The 23,563-nt window shown below is 54.0% G+C and overlaps 1 protein-coding gene across 1 annotated transcript; it reads left to right on the forward strand.

Moving 5' to 3' along the window:
• Positions 1–23,091: 23,091 nt before the first annotated feature.
• RNJ42_01846 (uncharacterized protein) lies at positions 23,092–23,532 on the forward strand (the record flags this gene model as incomplete). Its single annotated transcript, XM_071052011.1, has 1 exon — positions 23,092–23,532. The coding sequence occupies one exon, from the start codon at positions 23,092–23,094 to the stop codon at positions 23,530–23,532; it is 441 nt and encodes a 146-aa protein (XP_070907401.1).
• Positions 23,533–23,563: the final 31 nt, after the last annotated feature.

Genomic DNA, 23,563 nt, shown 5'->3' on the forward strand with positions numbered 1-23,563 from the left:
CTACACTCTATCTGGCAACGAGACCGTTTCTGGCAGCGAGACTGTTTCTGCCAACCACACCTACTCGCAGCCACCAGAGTCTACCACTACCGTCAAGAACAGTAACACCACCGAGACAGACGTGGTCTCGTTCTTCCCAACCGTGGGTTCTGACGGCAAGACCCACACCGGCTCGGCCACCTACACTCTATCTGGCAACGAGACCGTTTCTGGCAGCGAGACTGTTTCTGCCAACCACACCTACTCGCAGCCACCAGAGTCTACCACTACCGTCAAGAACAGTAACACCACCGAGACAGACGTGGTCTCGTTCTTCCCAACCGTGGGTTCTGACGGCAAGACCCACACCGGCTCGGCCACCTACACTCTATCTGGCAACGAGACCGTTTCTGGCAGCGAGACTGTTTCTGCCAACCACACCTACTCGCAGCCACCAGAGTCTACCACTACCGTCAAGAACAGTAACACCACCGAGACAGACGTGGTCTCGTTCTTCCCAACCGTGGGTTCTGACGGCAAGACCCACACCGGCTCGGCCACCTACACTCTATCTGGCAACGAGACCGTTTCTGGCAGCGAGACTGTTTCTGCCAACCACACCTACTCGCAGCCACCAGAGTCTACCACTACCGTCAAGAACAGTAACACCACCGAGACAGACGTGGTCTCGTTCTTCCCAACCGTGGGTTCTGACGGCAAGACCCACACCGGCTCGGCCACCTACACTCTATCTGGCAACGAGACCGTTTCTGCCAACCACACCTACTCGCAGCCACCAGAGTCTACCACTACCGTCAAGAACAGTAACACCACCGAGACAGACGTGGTCTCGTTCTTCCCAACCGTGGGTTCTGACGGCAAGACCCACACCGGCTCGGCCACCTACACTCTATCTGGCAACGAGACCGTTTCTGGCAGCGAGACTGTTTCTGCCAACCACACCTACTCGCAGCCACCAGAGTCTACCACTACCGTCAAGAACAGTAACACCACCGAGACAGACGTGGTCTCGTTCTTCCCAACCGTGGGTTCTGACGGCAAGACCCACACCGGCTCGGCCACCTACACTCTATCTGGCAACGAGACCGTTTCTGGCAGCGAGACTGTTTCTGCCAACCACACCTACTCGCAGCCACCAGAGTCTACCACTACCGTCAAGAACAGTAACACCACCGAGACAGACGTGGTCTCGTTCTTCCCAACCGTGGGCTCTGACGGCAAGACCCACACCGGCTCGGCCACCTACACTCTATCTGGCAACGAGACCGTTTCTGGCAGCGAGACTGTTTCTGCCAACCACACCTACTCGCAGCCACCAGAGTCTACCACTACCGTCAAGAACAGTAACACCACCGAGACAGACGTGGTCTCGTTCTTCCCAACCGTGGGCTCTGACGGCAAGACCCACACCGGCTCGGCCACCTACACTCTATCTGGCAACGAGACCGTTTCTGCCAACCACACCTACTCGCAGCCACCAGAGTCTACCACTACCGTCAAGAACAGTAACACCACCGAGACAGACGTGGTCTCGTTCTTCCCAACCGTGGGCTCTGACGGCAAGACCCACACCGGCTCGGCCACCTACACTCTATCTGGCAACGAGACCGTTTCTGGCAGCGAGACTGTTTCTGCCAACCACACCTACTCGCAGCCACCAGAGTCTACCACTACCGTCAAGAACAGTAACACCACCGAGACAGACGTGGTCTCGTTCTTCCCAACCGTGGGCTCTGACGGCAAGACCCACACCGGCTCGGCCACCTACACTCTATCTGGCAACGAGACCGTTTCTGGCAGCGAGACTGTTTCTGCCAACCACACCTACTCGCAGCCACCAGAGTCTACCACTACCGTCAAGAACAGTAACACCACCGAGACAGACGTGGTCTCGTTCTTCCCAACCGTGGGTTCTGACGGCAAGACCCACACCGGCTCGGCCACCTACACTCTATCTGGCAACGAGACCGTTTCTGCCAACCACACCTACTCGCAGCCACCAGAGTCTACCACTACCGTCAAGAACAGTAACACCACCGAGACAGACGTGGTCTCGTTCTTCCCAACCGTGGGTTCTGACGGCAAGACCCACACCGGCTCGGCCACCTACACTCTATCTGGCAACGAGACCGTTTCTGGCAGCGAGACTGTTTCTGCCAACCACACCTACTCGCAGCCACCAGAGTCTACCACTACCGTCAAGAACAGTAACACCACCGAGACAGACGTGGTCTCGTTCTTCCCAACCGTGGGTTCTGACGGCAAGACCCACACCGGCTCGGCCACCTACACTCTATCTGGCAACGAGACCGTTTCTGGCAGCGAGACTGTTTCTGCCAACCACACCTACTCGCAGCCACCAGAGTCTACCACTACCGTCAAGAACAGTAACACCACCGAGACAGACGTGGTCTCGTTCTTCCGAACCGTGGGCTCTGACGGCAAGACCCACACCGGCTCGGCCACCTACACTCTATCTGGCAACGAGACCGTTTCTGGCAGCGAGACTGTTTCTGCCAACCACACCTACTCGCAGCCACCAGAGTCTACCACTACCGTCAAGAACAGTAACACCACCGAGACAGACGTGGTCTCGTTCTTCCCAACCGTGGGCTCTGACGGCAAGACCCACACCGGCTCGGCCACCTACACTCTATCTGGCAACGAGACCGTTTCTGGCAGCGAGACTGTTTCTGCCAACCACACCTACTCGCAGCCACCAGAGTCTACCACTACCGTCAAGAACAGTAACACCACCGAGACAGACGTGGTCTCGTTCTTCCCAACCGTGGGTTCTGACGGCAAGACCCACACCGGCTCGGCCACCTACACTCTATCTGGCAACGAGACCGTTTCTGGCAGCGAGACTGTTTCTGCCAACCACACCTACTCGCAGCCACCAGAGTCTACCACTACCGTCAAGAACAGTAACACCACCGAGACAGACGTGGTCTCGTTCTTCCCAACCGTGGGCTCTGACGGCAAGACCCACACCGGCTCGGCCACCTACACTCTATCTGGCAACGAGACCGTTTCTGCCAACCACACCTACTCGCAGCCACCAGAGTCTACCACTACCGTCAAGAACAGTAACACCACCGAGACAGACGTGGTCTCGTTCTTCCCAACCGTGGGTTCTGACGGCAAGACCCACACCGGCTCGGCCACCTACACTCTATCTGGCAACGAGACCGTTTCTGGCAGCGAGACTGTTTCTGCCAACCACACCTACTCGCAGCCACCAGAGTCTACCACTACCGTCAAGAACAGTAACACCACCGAGACAGACGTGGTCTCGTTCTTCCCAACCGTGGGTTCTGACGGCAAGACCCACACCGGCTCGGCCACCTACACTCTATCTGGCAACGAGACCGTTTCTGGCAGCGAGACTGTTTCTGCCAACCACACCTACTCGCAGCCACCAGAGTCTACCACTACCGTCAAGAACAGTAACACCACCGAGACAGACGTGGTCTCGTTCTTCCCAACCGTGGGCTCTGACGGCAAGACCCACACCGGCTCGGCCACCTACACTCTATCTGGCAACGAGACCGTTTCTGCCAACCACACCTACTCGCAGCCACCAGAGTCTACCACTACCGTCAAGAACAGTAACACCACCGAGACAGACGTGGTCTCGTTCTTCCCAACCGTGGGTTCTGACGGCAAGACCCACACCGGCTCGGCCACCTACACTCTATCTGGCAACGAGACCGTTTCTGCCAACCACACCTACTCGCAGCCACCAGAGTCTACCACTACCGTCAAGAACAGTAACACCACCGAGACAGACGTGGTCTCGTTCTTCCCAACCGTGGGCTCTGACGGCAAGACCCACACCGGCTCGGCCACCTACACTCTATCTGGCAACGAGACCGTTTCTGGCAGCGAGACTGTTTCTGCCAACCACACCTACTCGCAGCCACCAGAGTCTACCACTACCGTCAAGAACAGTAACACCACCGAGACAGACGTGGTCTCGTTCTTCCCAACCGTGGGTTCTGACGGCAAGACCCACACCGGCTCGGCCACCTACACTCTATCTGGCAACGAGACCGTTTCTGGCAGCGAGACTGTTTCTGCCAACCACACCTACTCGCAGCCACCAGAGTCTACCACTACCGTCAAGAACAGTAACACCACCGAGACAGACGTGGTCTCGTTCTTCCCAACCGTGGGCTCTGACGGCAAGACCCACACCGGCTCGGCCACCTACACTCTATCTGGCAACGAGACCGTTTCTGCCAACCACACCTACTCGCAGCCACCAGAGTCTACCACTACCGTCAAGAACAGTAACACCACCGAGACAGACGTGGTCTCGTTCTTCCCAACCGTGGGTTCTGACGGCAAGACCCACACCGGCTCGGCCACCTACACTCTATCTGGCAACGAGACCGTTTCTGGCAGCGAGACTGTTTCTGCCAACCACACCTACTCGCAGCCACCAGAGTCTACCACTACCGTCAAGAACAGTAACACCACCGAGACAGACGTGGTCTCGTTCTTCCCAACCGTGGGCTCTGACGGCAAGACCCACACCGGCTCGGCCACCTACACTCTATCTGGCAACGAGACCGTTTCTGGCAGCGAGACTGTTTCTGCCAACCACACCTACTCGCAGCCACCAGAGTCTACCACTACCGTCAAGAACAGTAACACCACCGAGACAGACGTGGTCTCGTTCTTCCCAACCGTGGGCTCTGACGGCAAGACCCACACCGGCTCGGCCACCTACACTCTATCTGGCAACGAGACCGTTTCTGGCAGCGAGACTGTTTCTGCCAACCACACCTACTCGCAGCCACCAGAGTCTACCACTACCGTCAAGAACAGTAACACCACCGAGACAGACGTGGTCTCGTTCTTCCCAACCGTGGGCTCTGACGGCAAGACCCACACCGGCTCGGCCACCTACACTCTATCTGGCAACGAGACCGTTTCTGCCAACCACACCTACTCGCAGCCACCAGAGTCTACCACTACCGTCAAGAACAGTAACACCACCGAGACAGACGTGGTCTCGTTCTTCCCAACCGTGGGCTCTGACGGCAAGACCCACACCGGCTCGGCCACCTACACTCTATCTGGCAACGAGACCGTTTCTGGCAGCGAGACTGTTTCTGCCAACCACACCTACTCGCAGCCACCAGAGTCTACCACTACCGTCAAGAACAGTAACACCACCGAGACAGACGTGGTCTCGTTCTTCCCAACCGTGGGCTCTGACGGCAAGACCCACACCGGCTCGGCCACCTACACTCTATCTGGCAACGAGACCGTTTCTGGCAGCGAGACTGTTTCTGCCAACCACACCTACTCGCAGCCACCAGAGTCTACCACTACCGTCAAGAACAGTAACACCACCGAGACAGACGTGGTCTCGTTCTTCCCAACCGTGGGCTCTGACGGCAAGACCCACACCGGCTCGGCCACCTACACTCTATCTGGCAACGAGACCGTTTCTGCCAACCACACCTACTCGCAGCCACCAGAGTCTACCACTACCGTCAAGAACAGTAACACCACCGAGACAGACGTGGTCTCGTTCTTCCCAACCGTGGGCTCTGACGGCAAGACCCACACCGGCTCGGCCACCTACACTCTATCTGGCAACGAGACCGTTTCTGGCAGCGAGACTGTTTCTGCCAACCACACCTACTCGCAGCCACCAGAGTCTACCACTACCGTCAAGAACAGTAACACCACCGAGACAGACGTGGTCTCGTTCTTCCCAACCGTGGGCTCTGACGGCAAGACCCACACCGGCTCGGCCACCTACACTCTATCTGGCAGCGAGACTGTTTCTGCCAACCACACCTACTCGCAGCCACCAGAGTCTACCACTACCGTCAAGAACAGTAACACCACCGAGACAGACGTGGTCTCGTTCTTCCCAACCGTGGGCTCTGACGGCAAGACCCACACCGGCTCGGCCACCTACACTCTATCTGGCAACGAGACCGTTTCTGCCAACCACACCTACTCGCAGCCACCAGAGTCTACCACTACCGTCAAGAACAGTAACACCACCGAGACAGACGTGGTCTCGTTCTTCCCAACCGTGGGCTCTGACGGCAAGACCCACACCGGCTCGGCCACCTACACTCTATCTGGCAACGAGACCGTTTCTGGCAGCGAGACTGTTTCTGCCAACCACACCTACTCGCAGCCACCAGAGTCTACCACTACCGTCAAGAACAGTAACACCACCGAGACAGACGTGGTCTCGTTCTTCCCAACCGTGGGCTCTGACGGCAAGACCCACACCGGCTCGGCCACCTACACTCTATCTGGCAGCGAGACTGTTTCTGCCAACCACACCTACTCGCAGCCACCAGAGTCTACCACTACCGTCAAGAACAGTAACACCACCGAGACAGACGTGGTCTCGTTCTTCCCAACCGTGGGCTCTGACGGCAAGACCCACACCGGCTCGGCCACCTACACTCTATCTGGCAACGAGACCGTTTCTGGCAGCGAGACTGTTTCTGCCAACCACACCTACTCGCAGCCACCAGAGTCTACCACTACCGTCAAGAACAGTAACACCACCGAGACAGACGTGGTCTCGTTCTTCCCAACCGTGGGCTCTGACGGCAAGACCCACACCGGCTCGGCCACCTACACTCTATCTGGCAGCGAGACCGTTTTTGGCAGCGAGACTGTTTCTGCCAACCACACCTACTCGCAGCCACCAGAGTCTACCACTACCGTCAAGAACAGTAACACCACCGAGACAGACGTGGTCTCGTTCTTCCCAACCGTGGGCTCTGACGGCAAGACCCACACCGGCTCGGCCACCTACACTCTATCTGGCAACGAGACCGTTTCTGCCAACCACACCTACTCGCAGCCACCAGAGTCTACCACTACCGTCAAGAACAGTAACACCACCGAGACAGACGTGGTCTCGTTCTTCCCAACCGTGGGCTCTGACGGCAAGACCCACACCGGCTCGGCCACCTACACTCTATCTGGCAACAAGACCGTTTCTGGCAGCGAGACTGTTTCTGCCAACCACACCTACTCGCAGCCACCAGAGTCTACCACTACCGTCAAGAACAGTAACACCACCGAGACAGACGTGGTCTCGTTCTTCCCAACCGTGGGCTCTGACGGCAAGACCCACACCGGCTCGGCCACCTACACTCTATCTGGCAACGAGACCGTTTCTGGCAGCGAGACTGTTTCTGCCAACCACACCTACTCGCAGCCACCAGAGTCTACCACTACCGTCAAGAACAGTAACACCACCGAGACAGACGTGGTCTCGTTCTTCCCAACCGTGGGCTCTGACGGCAAGACCCACACCGGCTCGGCCACCTACACTCTATCTGGCAACGAGACCGTTTCTGGCAGCGAGACTGTTTCTGCCAACCACACCTACTCGCAGCCACCAGAGTCTACCACTACCGTCAAGAACAGTAACACCACCGAGACAGACGTAGTCTCGTTCTTCCCAACCGTGGGCTCTGACGGCAAGACCCACACCGGCTCGGCCACCTACACTCTATCTGGCAACGAGACCGTTTCTGGCAGCGAGACTGTTTCTGCCAACCACACCTACTCGCAGCCACCAGAGTCTACCACTACCGTCAAGAACAGTAACACCACCGAGACAGACGTGGTCTCGTTCTTCCCAACCGTGGGCTCTGACGGCAAGACCCACACCGGCTCGGCCACCTACACTCTATCTGGCAACGAGACCGTTTCTGGCAGCGAGACTGTTTCTGCCAACCACACCTACTCGCAGCCACCAGAGTCTACCACTACCGTCAAGAACAGTAACACCACCGAGACAGACGTGGTCTCGTTCTTCCCAACCGTGGGCTCTGACGGCAAGACCCACACCGGCTCGGCCACCTGCACTCTATCTGGCAACGAGACCGTTTCTGGCAGCGAGACTGTTTCTGCCAACCACACCTACTCGCAGCCACCAGAGTCTACCACTACCGTCAAGAACAGTAACACCACCGAGACAGACGTGGTCTCGTTCTTCCCAACCGTGGGCTCTGACGGCAAGACCCACACCGGCTCGGCCACCTACACTCTATCTGGCAACGAGACCGTTTCTGGCAGCGAGACTGTTTCTGCCAACCACACCTACTCGCAGCCACCAGAGTCTACCACTACCGTCAAGAACAGTAACACCACCGAGACAGACGTGGTCTCGTTCTTCCCAACCGTGGGCTCTGACGGCAAGACCCACACCGGCTCGGCCACCTACACTCTATCTGGCAACGAGACCGTTTCTGGCAGCGAGACTGTTTCTGCCAACCACACCTACTCGCAGCCACCAGAGTCTACCACTACCGTCAAGAACAGTAACACCACCGAGACAGACGTGGTCTCGTTCTTCCCAACCGTGGGCTCTGACGGCAAGACCCACACCGGCTCGGCCACCTACACTCTATCTGGCAACGAGACCGTTTCTGGCAGCGAGACTGTTTCTGCCAACCACACCTACTCGCAGCCACCAGAGTCTACCACTACCGTCAAGAACAGTAACACCACCGAGACAGACGTGGTCTCGTTCTTCCCAACCGTGGGCTCTGACGGCAAGACCCACACCGGCTCGGCCACCTACACTCTATCTGGCAACGAGACCGTTTCTGCCAACCACACCTACTCGCAGCCACCAGAGTCTACCACTACCGTCAAGAACAGTAACACCACCGAGACAGACGTGGTCTCGTTCTTCCCAACCGTGGGCTCTGACGGCAAGACCCACACCGGCTCGGCCACCTACACTCTATCTGGCAACGAGACCGTTTCTGCCAACCACACCTACTCGCAGCCACCAGAGTCTACCACTACCGTCAAGAACAGTAACACCACCGAGACAGACGTGGTCTCGTTCTTCCCAACCGTGGGCTCTGACGGCAAGACCCACACCGGCTCGGCCACCTACACTCTATCTGGCAACGAGACCGTTTCTGGCAGCGAGACTGTTTCTGCCAACCACACCTACTCGCAGCCACCAGAGTCTACCACTACCGTCAAGAACAGTAACACCACCGAGACAGACGTGGTCTCGTTCTTCCCAACCGTGGGCTCTGACGGCAAGACCCACACCGGCTCGGCCACCTACACTCTATCTGGCAACGAGACCGTTTCTGGCAGCGAGACTGTTTCTGCCAACCACACCTACTCGCAGCCACCAGAGTCTACCACTACCGTCAAGAACAGTAACACCACCGAGACAGACGTGGTCTCGTTCTTCCCAACCGTGGGCTCTGACGGCAAGACCCACACCGGCTCGGCCACCTACACTCTATCTGGCAACGAGACCGTTTCTGGCAGCGAGACTGTTTCTGCCAACCACACCTACTCGCAGCCACCAGAGTCTACCACTACCGTCAAGAACAGTAACACCACCGAGACAGACGTGGTCTCGTTCTTCCCAACCGTGGGCTCTGACGGCAAGACCCACACCGGCTCGGCCACCTACACTCTATCTGGCAACGAGACCGTTTCTGGCAGCGAGACTGTTTCTGCCAACCACACCTACTCGCAGCCACCAGAGTCTACCACTACCGTCAAGAACAGTAACACCACCGAGACAGACGTGGTCTCGTTCTTCCCAACCGTGGGCTCTGACGGCAAGACCCACACCGGCTCGGCCACCTACACTCTATCTGGCAACGAGACCGTTTCTGGCAGCGAGACTGTTTCTGCCAACCACACCTACTCGCAGCCACCAGAGTCTACCACTACCGTCAAGAACAGTAACACCACCGAGACAGACGTGGTCTCGTTCTTCCCAACCGTGGGCTCTGACGGCAAGACCCACACCGGCTCGGCCACCTGCACTCTATCTGGCAACGAGACCGTTTCTGGCAGCGAGACTGTTTCTGCCAACCACACCTACTCGCAGCCACCAGAGTCTACCACTACCGTCAAGAACAGTAACACCACCGAGACAGACGTGGTCTCGTTCTTCCCAACCGTGGGCTCTGACGGCAAGACCCACACCGGCTCGGCCACCTACACTCTATCTGGCAACGAGACCGTTTCTGCCAACCACACCTACTCGCAGCCACCAGAGTCTACCACTACCGTCAAGAACAGTAACACCACCGAGACAGACGTGGTCTCGTTCTTCCCAACCGTGGGCTCTGACGGCAAGACCCACACCGGCTCGGCCACCTACACTCTATCTGGCAACGAGACCGTTTCTGGCAGCGAGACTGTTTCTGCCAACCACACCTACTCGCAGCCACCAGAGTCTACCACTACCGTCAAGAACAGTAACACCACCGAGACAGACGTGGTCTCGTTCTTCCCAACCGTGGGCTCTGACGGCAAGACCCACACCGGCTCGGCCACCTACACTCTATCTGGCAACGAGACCGTTTCTGGCAGCGAGACTGTTTCTGCCAACCACACCTACTCGCAGCCACCAGAGTCTACCACTACCGTCAAGAACAGTAACACCACCGAGACAGACGTGGTCTCGTTCTTCCCAACCGTGGGCTCTGACGGCAAGACCCACACCGGCTCGGCCACCTACACTCTATCTGGCAACGAGACCGTTTCTGCCAACCACACCTACTCGCAGCCACCAGAGTCTACCACTACCGTCAAGAACAGTAACACCACCGAGACAGACGTGGTCTCGTTCTTCCCAACCGTGGGCTCTGACGGCAAGACCCACACCGGCTCGGCCACCTACACTCTATCTGGCAACGAGACCGTTTCTGGCAGCGAGACTGTTTCTGCCAACCACACCTACTCGCAGCCACCAGAGTCTACCACTACCGTCAAGAACAGTAACACCACCGAGACAGACGTGGTCTCGTTCTTCCCAACCGTGGGCTCTGACGGCAAGACCCACACCGGCTCGGCCACCTGCACTCTATCTGGCAACGAGACCGTTTCTGGCAGCGAGACTGTTTCTGCCAACCACACCTACTCGCAGCCACCAGAGTCTACCACTACCGTCAAGAACAGTAACACCACCGAGACAGACGTGGTCTCGTTCTTCCCAACCGTGGGCTCTGACGGCAAGACCCACACCGGCTCGGCCACCTACACTCTATCTGGCAACGAGACCGTTTCTGCCAACCACACCTACTCGCAGCCACCAGAGTCTACCACTACCGTCAAGAACAGTAACACCACCGAGACAGACGTGGTCTCGTTCTTCCCAACCGTGGGCTCTGACGGCAAGACCCACACCGGCTCGGCCACCTACACTCTATCTGGCAACGAGACCGTTTCTGCCAACCACACCTACTCGCAGCCACCAGAGTCTACCACTACCGTCAAGAACAGTAACACCACCGAGACAGACGTGGTCTCGTTCTTCCCAACCGTGGGCTCTGACGGCAAGACCCACACCGGCTCGGCCACCTACACTCTATCTGGCAACGAGACCGTTTCTGGCAGCGAGACTGTTTCTGCCAACCACACCTACTCGCAGCCACCAGAGTCTACCACTACCGTCAAGAACAGTAACACCACCGAGACAGACGTGGTCTCGTTCTTCCCAACCGTGGGCTCTGACGGCAAGACCCACACCGGCTCGGCCACCTACACTCTATCTGGCAACGAGACCGTTTCTGCCAACCACACCTACTCGCAGCCACCAGAGTCTACCACTACCGTCAAGAACAGTAACACCACCGAGACAGACGTGGTCTCGTTCTTCCCAACCGTGGGCTCTGACGGCAAGACCCACACCGGCTCGGCCACCTACACTCTATCTGGCAACGAGACCGTTTCTGGCAGCGAGACTGTTTCTGCCAACCACACCTACTCGCAGCCACCAGAGTCTACCACTACCGTCAAGAACAGTAACACCACCGAGACAGACGTGGTCTCGTTCTTCCCAACCGTGGGCTCTGACGGCAAGACCCACACCGGCTCGGCCACCTACACTCTATCTGGCAACGAGACCGTTTCTGGCAGCGAGACTGTTTCTGCCAACCACACCTACTCGCAGCCACCAGAGTCTACCACTACCGTCAAGAACAGTAACACCACCGAGACAGACGTGGTCTCGTTCTTCCCAACCGTGGGCTCTGACGGCAAGACCCACACCGGCTCGGCCACCTACACTCTATCTGGCAACGAGACCGTTTCTGGCAGCGAGACTGTTTCTGCCAACCACACCTACTCGCAGCCACCAGAGTCTACCACTACCGTCAAGAACAGTAACACCACCGAGACAGACGTGGTCTCGTTCTTCCCAACCGTGGGCTCTGACGGCAAGACCCACACCGGCTCGGCCACCTACACTCTATCTGGCAACGAGACCGTTTCTGGCAGCGAGACTGTTTCTGCCAACCACACCTACTCGCAGCCACCAGAGTCTACCACTACCATCAAGAACAGTAACACCACCGAGACAGACGTGGTCTCGTTCTTCCCAACCGTGGGCTCTGACGGCAAGACCCACACCGGCTCGGCCACCTACACTCTATCTGGCAGCGAGACCGTTTCTGCCAACCACACCTACTCGCAGCCACCAGAGTCTACCACTACCGTCAAGAACAGTAACACCACCGAGACAGACGTGGTCTCGTTCTTCCCAACCGTGGGCTCTGACGGCAAGACCCACACCGGCTCGGCCACCTACACTCTATCTGGCAACGAGACCGTTTCTGGCAGCGAGACTGTTTCTGCCAACCACACCTACTCGCAGCCACCAGAGTCTACCACTACCGTCAAGAACAGTAACACCACCGAGACAGACGTGGTCTCGTTCTTCCCAACCGTGGGCTCTGACGGCAAGACCCACACCGGCTCGGCCACCTACACTCTATCTGGCAACGAGACCGTTTCTGGCAGCGAGACTGTTTCTGCCAACCACACCTACTCGCAGCCACCAGAGTCTACCACTACCGTCAAGAACAGTAACACCACCGAGACAGACGTGGTCTCGTTCTTCCCAACCGTGGGCTCTGACGGCAAGACCCACACCGGCTCGGCCACCTACACTCTATCTGGCAACGAGACCGTTTCTGGCAGCGAGACTGTTTCTGCCAACCACACCTACTCGCAGCCACCAGAGTCTACCACTACCATCAAGAACAGTAACACCACCGAGACAGACGTGGTCTCGTTCTTCCCAACCGTGGGCTCTGACGGCAAGACCCACACCGGCTCGGCCACCTACACTCTATCTGGCAACGAGACCGTTTCTGGCAGCGAGACTGTTTCTGCCAACCACACCTACTCGCAGCCACCAGAGTCTACCACTACCGTCAAGAACAGTAACACCACCGAGACAGACGTGGTCTCGTTCTTCCCAACCGTGGGCTCTGACGGCAAGACCCACACCGGCTCGGCCACCTACACTCTATCTGGCAACGAGACCGTTTCTGGCAGCGAGACTGTTTCTGCCAACCACACCTACTCGCAGCCACCAGAGTCTACCACTACCGTCAAGAACAGTAACACCACCGAGACAGACGTGGTCTCGTTCTTCCCAACCGTGGGCTCTGACGGCAAGACCCACACCGGCTCGGCCACCTACACTCTATCTGGCAACGAGACCGTTTCTGGCAGCGAGACTGTTTCTGCCAACCACACCTACTCGCAGCCACCAGAGTCTACCACTACCGTCAAGAACAGTAACACCACCGAGACAGACGTGGTCTCGTTCTTCCCAACCGTGGGCTCTGACGGCAAGACCCACACCGGCTCGGCCACCTACACTCTATCTGGCAACGAGACCGTTTCTGGCAGCGAGACTGTTTCTGCCAACCACACCTACTCGCAGCCACCAGAGTCTACCACTACCGTCAAGAACAGTAACACCACCGAGACAGACGTGGTCTCGTTCTTCCCAACCGTGGGCTCTGACGGCAAGACCCACACCGGCTCGGCCACCTACACTCTATCTGGCAACGAGACCGTTTCTGGCAGCGAGACTGTTTCTGCCAACCACACCTACTCGCAGCCACCAGAGTCTACCACTACCGTCAAGAACAGTAACACCACCGAGACAGACGTGGTCTCGTTCTTCCCAACCGTGGGCTCTGACGGCAAGACCCACACCGGCTCGGCCACCTACACTCTATCTGGCAACGAGACCGTTTCTGGCAGCGAGACTGTTTCTGCCAACCACACCTACTCGCAGCCACCAGAGTCTACCACTACCGTCAAGAACAGTAACACCACCGAGACAGACGTGGTCTCGTTCTTCCCAACCGTGGGCTCTGACGGCAAGACCCACACCGGCTCGGCCACCTACACTCTATCTGGCAACGAGACCGTTTCTGGCAGCGAGACTGTTTCTGCCAACCACACCTACTCGCAGCCACCAGAGTCTACCACTACCGTCAAGAACAGTAACACCACCGAGACAGACGTGGTCTCGTTCTTCCCAACCGTGGGCTCTGACGGCAAGACCCACACCGGCTCGGCCACCTACACTCTATCTGGCAACGAGACCGTTTCTGCCAACCACACCTACTCGCAGCCACCAGAGTCTACCACTACCGTCAAGAACAGTAACACCACCGAGACAGACGTGGTCTCGTTCTTCCCAACCGTGGGCTCTGACGGCAAGACCCACACCGGCTCGGCCACCTACACTCTATCTGGCAACGAGACCGTTTCTGGCAGCGAGACTGTTTCTGCCAACCACACCTACTCGCAGCCACCAGAGTCTACCACTACCGTCAAGAACAGTAACACCACCGAGACAGACGTGGTCTCGTTCTTCCCAACCGTGGGCTCTGACGGCAAGACCCACACCGGCTCGGCCACCTACACTCTATCTGGCAACGAGACTGTTTCTGCCAACCACACCTACTCGCAGCCACCAGAGTCTACCACTACCGTCAAGAACAGTAACACCACCGAGACAGACGTGGTCTCGTTCTTCCCAACCGTGGGCTCTGACGGCAAGACCCACACCGGCTCGGCCACCTACACTCTATCTGGCAACGAGACCGTTTCTGGTAGCGAGACTGTTTCTGCCAACCACACCTACTCGCAGCCACCAGAGTCTACCACTACCGTCAAGAACAGTAACACCACCGAGACAGACGTGGTCTCGTTCTTCCCAACCGTGGGCTCTGACGGCAAGACCCACACCGGCTCGGCCACCTACACTCTATCTGGCAACGAGACCGTTTCTGGCAGCGAGACTGTTTCTGCCAACCACACCTACTCGCAGCCACCAGAGTCTACCACTACCGTCAAGAACAGTAACACCACCGAGACAGACGTGGTCTCGTTCTTCCCAACCGTGGGCTCTGACGGCAAGACCCACACCGGCTCGGCCACCTACACTCTATCTGGCAACGAGACCGTTTCTGCCAACCACACCTACTCGCAGCCACCAGAGTCTACCACTACCGTCAAGAACAGTAACACCACCGAGACAGACGTGGTCTCGTTCTTCCCAACCGTGGGCTCTGACGGCAAGACCCACACCGGCTCGGCCACCTACACTCTATCTGGCAACGAGACCGTTTCTGGCAGCGAGACTGTTTCTGCCAACCACACCTACTCGCAGCCACCAGAGTCTACCACTACCGTCAAGAACAGTAACACCACCGAGACAGACGTGGTCTCGTTCTTCCCAACCGTGGGCTCTGACGGCAAGACCCACACCGGCTCGGCCACCTACACTCTATCTGGCAACGAGACCGTTTCTGCCAACCACACCTACTCGCAGCCACCAGAGTCTACCACTACCGTCAAGAACAGTAACACCACCGAGACAGACGTGGTCTCGTTCTTCCCAACCGTGGGCTCTGACGGCAAGACCCACACCGGCTCGGCCACCTACACTCTATCTGGCAACGAGACCGTTTCTGGCAGCGAGACTGTTTCTGCCAACCACACCTACTCGCAGCCACCAGAGTCTACCACTACCGTCAAGAACAGTAACACCACCGAGACAGACGTGGTCTCGTTCTTCCCAACCGTGGGCTCTGACGGCAAGACCCACACCGGCTCGGCCACCTACACTCTATCTGGCAGCGAGACTGTTTCTGCCAACCACACCTACTCGCAGCCACCAGAGTCTACCACTACCGTCAAGAACAGTAACACCACCGAGACAGACGTGGTCTCGTTCTTCCCAACCGTGGGCTCTGACGGCAAGACCCACACCGGCTCGGCCACCTACACTCTATCTGGCAACGAGACCGTTTCTGCCAACCACACCTACTCGCAGCCACCAGAGTCTACCACTACCGTCAAGAACAGTAACACCACCGAGACAGACGTGGTCTCGTTCTTCCCAACCGTGGGCTCTGACGGCAAGACCCACACCGGCTCGGCCACCTACACTCTATCTGGCAACGAGACCGTTTCTGGCAGCGAGACTGTTTCTGCCAACCACACCTACTCGCAGCCACCAGAGTCTACCACTACCGTCAAGAACAGTAACACCACCGAGACAGACGTGGTCTCGTTCTTCCCAACCGTGGGCTCTGACGGCAAGACCCACACCGGCTCGGCCACCTACACTCTATCTGGCAACGAGACCGTTTCTGCCAACCACACCTACTCGCAGCCACCAGAGTCTACCACTACCGTCAAGAACAGTAACACCACCGAGACAGACGTGGTCTCGTTCTTCCCAACCGTGGGCTCTGACGGCAAGACCCACACCGGCTCGGCCACCTACACTCTATCTGGCAACGAGACCGTTTCTGGTAGCGAGACTGTTTCTGCCAACCACACCTACTCGCAGCCACCAGAGTCTACCACTACCGTCAAGAACAGTAACACCACCGAGACAGACGTGGTCTCGTTCTTCCCAACCGTGGGCTCTGACGGCAAGACCCACACCGGCTCGGCCACCTACACTCTATCTGGCAACGAGACCGTTTCTGGCAGCGAGACTGTTTCTGCCAACCACACCTACTCGCAGCCACCAGAGTCTACCACTACCGTCAAGAACAGTAACACCACCGAGACAGACGTGGTCTCGTTCTTCCCAACCGTGGGCTCTGACGGCAAGACCCACACCGGCTCGGCCACCTACACTCTATCTGGCAGCGAGACTGTTTCTGCCAACCACACCTACTCGCAGCCACCAGAGTCTACCACTACCGTCAAGAACAGTAACACCACCGAGACAGACGTGGTCTCGTTCTTCCCAACCGTGGGCTCTGACGGCAAGACCCACACCGGCTCGGCCACCTACACTCTATCTGGCAACGAGACCGTTTCTGGCAGCGAGACTGTTTCTGCCAACCACACCTACTCGCAGCCGCCAGAGTCTACCACTACCGTCAAGAACAGTAACACCACCGAGACAGACGTGGTCTCGTTCTTCCCAACCGTGGGCTCTGACGGCAAGACCCACACCGGCTCGGCCACCTACACTCTATCTGGCAACGAGACCGTTTCTGGCAGCGAGACTGTTTCTGCCAACCACACCTACTCGCAGCCACCAGAGTCTACCACTACCGTCAAGAACAGTAACACCACCGAGACAGACGTGGTCTCGTTCTTCCCAACCGTGGGCTCTGACGGCAAGACCCACACCGGCTCGGCCACCTACACTCTATCTGGCAACGAGACCGTTTCTGGCAGCGAGACTGTTTCTGCCAACCACACCTACTCGCAGCCACCAGAGTCTACCACTACCGTCAAGAACAGTAACACCACCGAGACAGACGTGGTCTCGTTCTTCCCAACCGTGGGCTCTGACGGCAAGACCCACACCGGCTCGGCCACCTACACTCTATCTGGCAGCGAGACTGTTTCTGCCAACCACACCTACTCGCAGCCACCAGAGTCTACCACTACCGTCAAGAACAGTAACACCACCGAGACAGACGTGGTCTCGTTCTTCCCAACCGTGGGCTCTGACGGCAAGACCCACACCGGCTCGGCCACCTACACTCTATCTGGCAGCGAGACTGTTTCTGCCAACCACACCTACTCGCAGCCACCAGAGTCTACCACTACCGTCAAGAACAGTAACACCACCGAGACAGACGTGGTCTCGTTCTTCCCAACCGTGGGCTCTGACGGCAAGACCCACACCGGCTCGGCCACCTACACTCTATCTGGCAGCGAGACTGTTTCTGCCAACCACACCTACTCGCAGCCACCAGAGTCTACCACTACCGTCAAGAACAGTAACACCACCGAGACAGACGTGGTCTCGTTCTTCCCAACCGTGGGCTCTGACGGCAAGACCCACACCGGCTCGGCCACCTACACTCTATCTGGCAACGAGACCGTTTCTGGTAGCGAGACTGTTTCTGCCAACCACACCTACTCGCAGCCACCAGAGTCTACCACTACCGTCAAGAACAGTAACACCACCGAGACAGACGTGGTCTCGTTCTTCCCAACCGTGGGCTCTGACGGCAAGACCCACACCGGCTCGGCCACCTACACTCTATCTGGCAACGAGACCGTTTCTGGTAGCGAGACTGTTTCTGCCAACCACACCTACTCGCAGCCACCAGAGTCTACCACTACCGTCAAGAACAGTAACACCACCGAGACAGACGTGGTCTCGTTCTTCCCAACCGTGGGCTCTGACGGCAAGACCCACACCGGCTCGGCCACCTACACTCTATCTGGCAACGAGACCGTTTCTGGTAGCGAGACTGTTTCTGCCAACCACACCTACTCGCAGCCACCAGAGTCTACCACTACCGTCAAGAACAGTAACACCACCGAGACAGACGTGGTCTCGTTCTTCCCAACCGTGGGCTCTGACGGCAAGACCCACACCGGCTCGGCCACCTACACTCTATCTGGCAGCGAGACTGTTTCTGCCAACCACACCTACTCGCAGCCACCAGAGTCTACCACTACCGTCAAGAACAGTAACACCACCGAGACAGACGTGGTCTCGTTCTTCCCAACCGTGGGCTCTGACGGCAAGACCCACACCGGCTCGGCCACCTACACTCTATCTGGCAGCGAGACTGTTTCTGCCAACCACACCTACTCGCAGCCACCAGAGTCTACCACTACCGTCAAGAACAGTAACACCACCGAGACAGACGTGGTCTCGTTCTTCCCAACCGTGGGCTCTGACGGCAAGACCCACACCGGCTCGGCCACCTACACTCTATCTGGCAACGAGACCGTTTCTGGTAGCGAGACTGTTTCTGCCAACCACACCTACTCGCAGCCACCAGAGTCTACCACTACCGTCAAGAACAGTAACACCACCGAGACAGACGTGGTCTCGTTCTTCCCAACCGTGGGCTCTGACGGCAAGACCCACACCGGCTCGGCCACCTACACTCTATCTGGCAACGAGACCGTTTCTGGTAGCGAGACTGTTTCTGCCAACCACACCTACTCGCAGCCACCAGAGTCTACCACTACCGTCAAGAACAGTAACACCACCGAGACAGACGTGGTCTCGTTCTTCCCAACCGTGGGCTCTGACGGCAAGACCCACACCGGCTCGGCCACCTACACTCTATCTGGCAACGAGACCGTTTCTGGTAGCGAGACTGTTTCTGCCAACCACACCTACTCGCAGCCACCAGAGTCTACCACTACCGTCAAGAACAGTAACACCACCGAGACAGACGTGGTCTCGTTCTTCCCAACCGTGGGCTCTGACGGCAAGACCCACACCGGCTCGGCCACCTACACTCTATCTGGCAGCGAGACTGTTTCTGCCAACCACACCTACTCGCAGCCACCAGAGTCTACCACTACCGTCAAGAACAGTAACACCACCGAGACAGACGTGGTCTCGTTCTTCCCAACCGTGGGCTCTGACGGCAAGACCCACACCGGCTCGGCCACCTACACTCTATCTGGCAACGAGACCGTTTCTGGTAGCGAGACTGTTTCTGCCAACCACACCTACTCGCAGCCACCAGAGTCTACCACTACCGTCAAGAACAGTAACACCACCGAGACAGACGTGGTCTCGTTCTTCCCAACCGTGGGCTCTGACGGCAAGACCCACACCGGCTCGGCCACCTACACTCTATCTGGCAGCGAGACTGTTTCTGCCAACCACACCTACTCGCAGCCACCAGAGTCTACCACTACCGTCAAGAACAGTAACACCACCGAGACAGACGTGGTCTCGTTCTTCCCAACCGTGGGCTCTGACGGCAAGACCCACACCGGCTCGGCCACCTACACTCTATCTGGCAACGAGACCGTTTCTGGTAGCGAGACTGTTTCTGCCAACCACACCTACTCGCAGCCACCAGAGTCTACCACTACCGTCAAGAACAGTAACACCACCGAGACAGACGTGGTCTCGTTCTTCCCAACCGTGGGCTCTGACGGCAAGACCCACACCGGCTCTACCACCTATATTTTGGGTGGTTCTGAGACTCTCCCCAAGTCTTATTTGCAATCTGAACCTACGACGACTTTAATCGACAATGGGATCGCTACTAGTAGTCTATCTGTTTCATACTTCCCATCTATGGGTTTAGATGGGCAAACTTATACCGCTAGCAGAACATACTCATTGATCGATTGTTCTACTAATGGCGGCTCTTTAAGCTCTATCACCAATATATGGTATCTGGTTTTATTATTATTAATTCCCCTCGTTGTATAGAAATATTTCAAATATTCTTGCCCGTAGTTTATGCGGCATTCATTCAAATGTAAAATATATAATCGTTCAAAATATAGTTATTTTATTTATTTATGGGAAAAACAAAGTTACTTACAATTTACATAGTAGATGATTAATTGCCCTAATCAAAAATTACATTACTTTATTTCAATCAACACACGAACATTTTATTTGGTAATTTTGTCGCAAGTTTTAACTACCAAACGTAAAATATTTCAGTTGTTGAGATTGTTACCCGAAATTAAAATAAATTATATAAATATAGCTGTTACCCTACCAATTTCTAATTGTTAAAATCATCGCCTATGAAAAAGGAAACTCTAAGCAGTTTAAAGACGTAAACGCTGCGAGGCTACATCAGTGGCAAAGAGTAACTAGGACTTTGGGAGCCAGCAGAGACAATTATAGTGTAAATTGTTGGGGATGGACAAGTGGCTACTAATGCTCATGATATGACTCTAAAATGAATCCCTTAGATCATCACCTTCATTTTGCTTTACGTGCAATTAGATGTGTTCAAATCAATTCACAGTTTCAACAATTATATAATTATATCTGGACACCATTTGTGTCAAACAGCTCAAATGCCATAAACTTATTTAATTACGTCTTCATAACCACTTATGTGGATGCAATTTTCTACACTAGCTGAACAAATAATACCAAATACCACCATTGCTTCTAAAATTGAGGAAATATAAATTCTTTGTCTTGTAGTTCTAAATTGAATGGTGTTGAATTATCTTGAAGTTCCAAACACAAATACTCTCAACCATAACAGTTACACTATGTTATTATATAAATTCAAGTTTTAGGGCAATTCACCCCACCACTATTATCATTTAGAAATAATTTTCTGAAAATACATCGACAATTCAACACGACTTATTGAGGGTATGTGTCAATCAGTAACTCGAGTTTCGAAAAAATTAAGATGTTAAATCTTTACCTAAATGTTTGGTTCGACTATTAATCTTAAGTACTTCATCTTGTCCAGCTCCATTCGCAATCTGTATGTTATTTAATGATTATTCTTCGAAAGAAGGGCAGTTGGATATTCACATTTGTAATTCGATTTTCAACATTTTTTGTAGAAGAAGCCACCAAAAATAATTTTCAATTGGCAGGATCTTATATATATTTCTATAATATATCTTTCGTTTTTAGATACTTTTTAAAATTCTTTCCTACTGAACTGAAAATACTTCCTAAGTATTAAAATCTTGATTCTGACCTCGAACTAAGATGAAAAAATTTTTAGGCATAAAATATTTCTTAATACCAATTATAACATTAATGAAGATAATGTAGGAAAAATCCTATAGCAATTAAATTGAGTACGATCATGGAACATTATTATAGAAAAACTTTGCGAATGCAATTATACTCTATATAGAAAAGATAAAGAGACGATATCATCTCCTAACAGGATAATTAATTCAACCAACAGTTCGTAAAATACTAATAACTGAAAAAGCAGAATCTACTTTTAGTATCTAATGAATTGATAATAAAACTATTTATTTAATGGCAATGTAGAGGAACACTAAGCTATTATGAAAACAAGAATAAATACTAAGGCCATTTAACAAGGAACACCTAAATCGGGATATAAAAAGAGAGTGATGAAATTTAAATTTGGAAAACTAAACTTCCAATAACTCTGCAACAAAATATCAGTGCATATGTACATTTCGTATGGATAGTAAATAGCGATAATGGATTATACTCTCATATGCTACGGCGGATATATGTTTGTGTATATAATTACCTAGATTTTGTTTCTTTTTTCCTTTGTTGTTAATATGCTAGTGCTAAAATCTCCGATTATGTGCTAGACAGATATACAGCATTAGTATAACTCAATACAGGGCTATAACAATTCTATAGAAGAGACCTTGATTGTTTTTGCTTTGGTTTTTGTACTAAAGAAATTTTTTTTTTCATGCATGTGGATAAAAATAAAATAGAGACTACTAATTATCCGATATATCAACTTACTAAATGAATACATTTAGTACATTAACACTATTTTGTTATTTCCTCTTTGCTATTTTTTTTTGTTGTAGATTTTATAGTGATTGAAATTCCCCCTACATGTAGAGGAGGCCTTTACATTAAGATTCAATCTTCATTAGTAGGAATACCTCTTACGTTCCTGGCTTCCAACTCAAGAGTCTCTTCACCGAATTAGCCGTAAAACAATATCAATATTCTATTTTGTATTTAGACTTCCTCCTTGAGGTATTTTTCCTTCATGTCATTGATTGCAATCGTTTCTTTTTCTTTTCTCTTCGATTCCAGGCTATTATACACCAACTGTATCCATATTCAGAAGAAACAGCCCTTACTTTGATACTATTCCAAGTTTGATACACACGAGGCCACGTGAACATTTGTTGTTCTGCTATCATACTTCATGATCCCCAATGGACGGAGAGATTCTTTTTGGGACAGATCAAAAAACTTTTCGATTCGACGTATCTCATATAAATATTACGAAGATAATAATGTCTGTCCTCTGTGTCACCGTCGAAATATCAAATGATTTATAATATACAAGCAGAAAAATATTAGTATAAATGACATGGCTACAATTATTATTTGTGTACTACAAATTGATACCTTTCATCGTACAATATTCAAATTCACTGAACATTTGCGATGTGAAAAATGTTGATAAAGATGAAAATACTAATAATCTTAACTCCAATTCACAGAATCATTTCCCTTTAGGATGTGCCCCAAAAAGGAGTGCTATTAAAGAAGGACTATCAATGGAACTATATAAATATGATTACCGATATTATCAGGTACCCTGTGCAGATGCACCTTACGAATTGTGCTGGGTAGATAAGCAGGATGGATCATGCTATGATTCTAGTTATCTTAATTTTAACTACGCGAGGTATGGTTATCAACACCACCAAAAAATTGGAGAGGCCGAAGGTGTTACAGCTGTACTTTATTTTCGGCTTTGCCTTATGACTTGGTGTTACGTTCTACCACCTGCTTATAATTAGCCCACGCCGATCACAATTTCGAATTTCACAT

Source organism: Nakaseomyces bracarensis (assembly GCF_045282275.1).
Source record: "Nakaseomyces bracarensis strain CBM3 chromosome Unknown Scaff7_0, whole genome shotgun sequence".
Lineage (NCBI taxonomy): Eukaryota > Fungi > Ascomycota > Saccharomycetes > Saccharomycetales > Saccharomycetaceae > Nakaseomyces > Nakaseomyces bracarensis.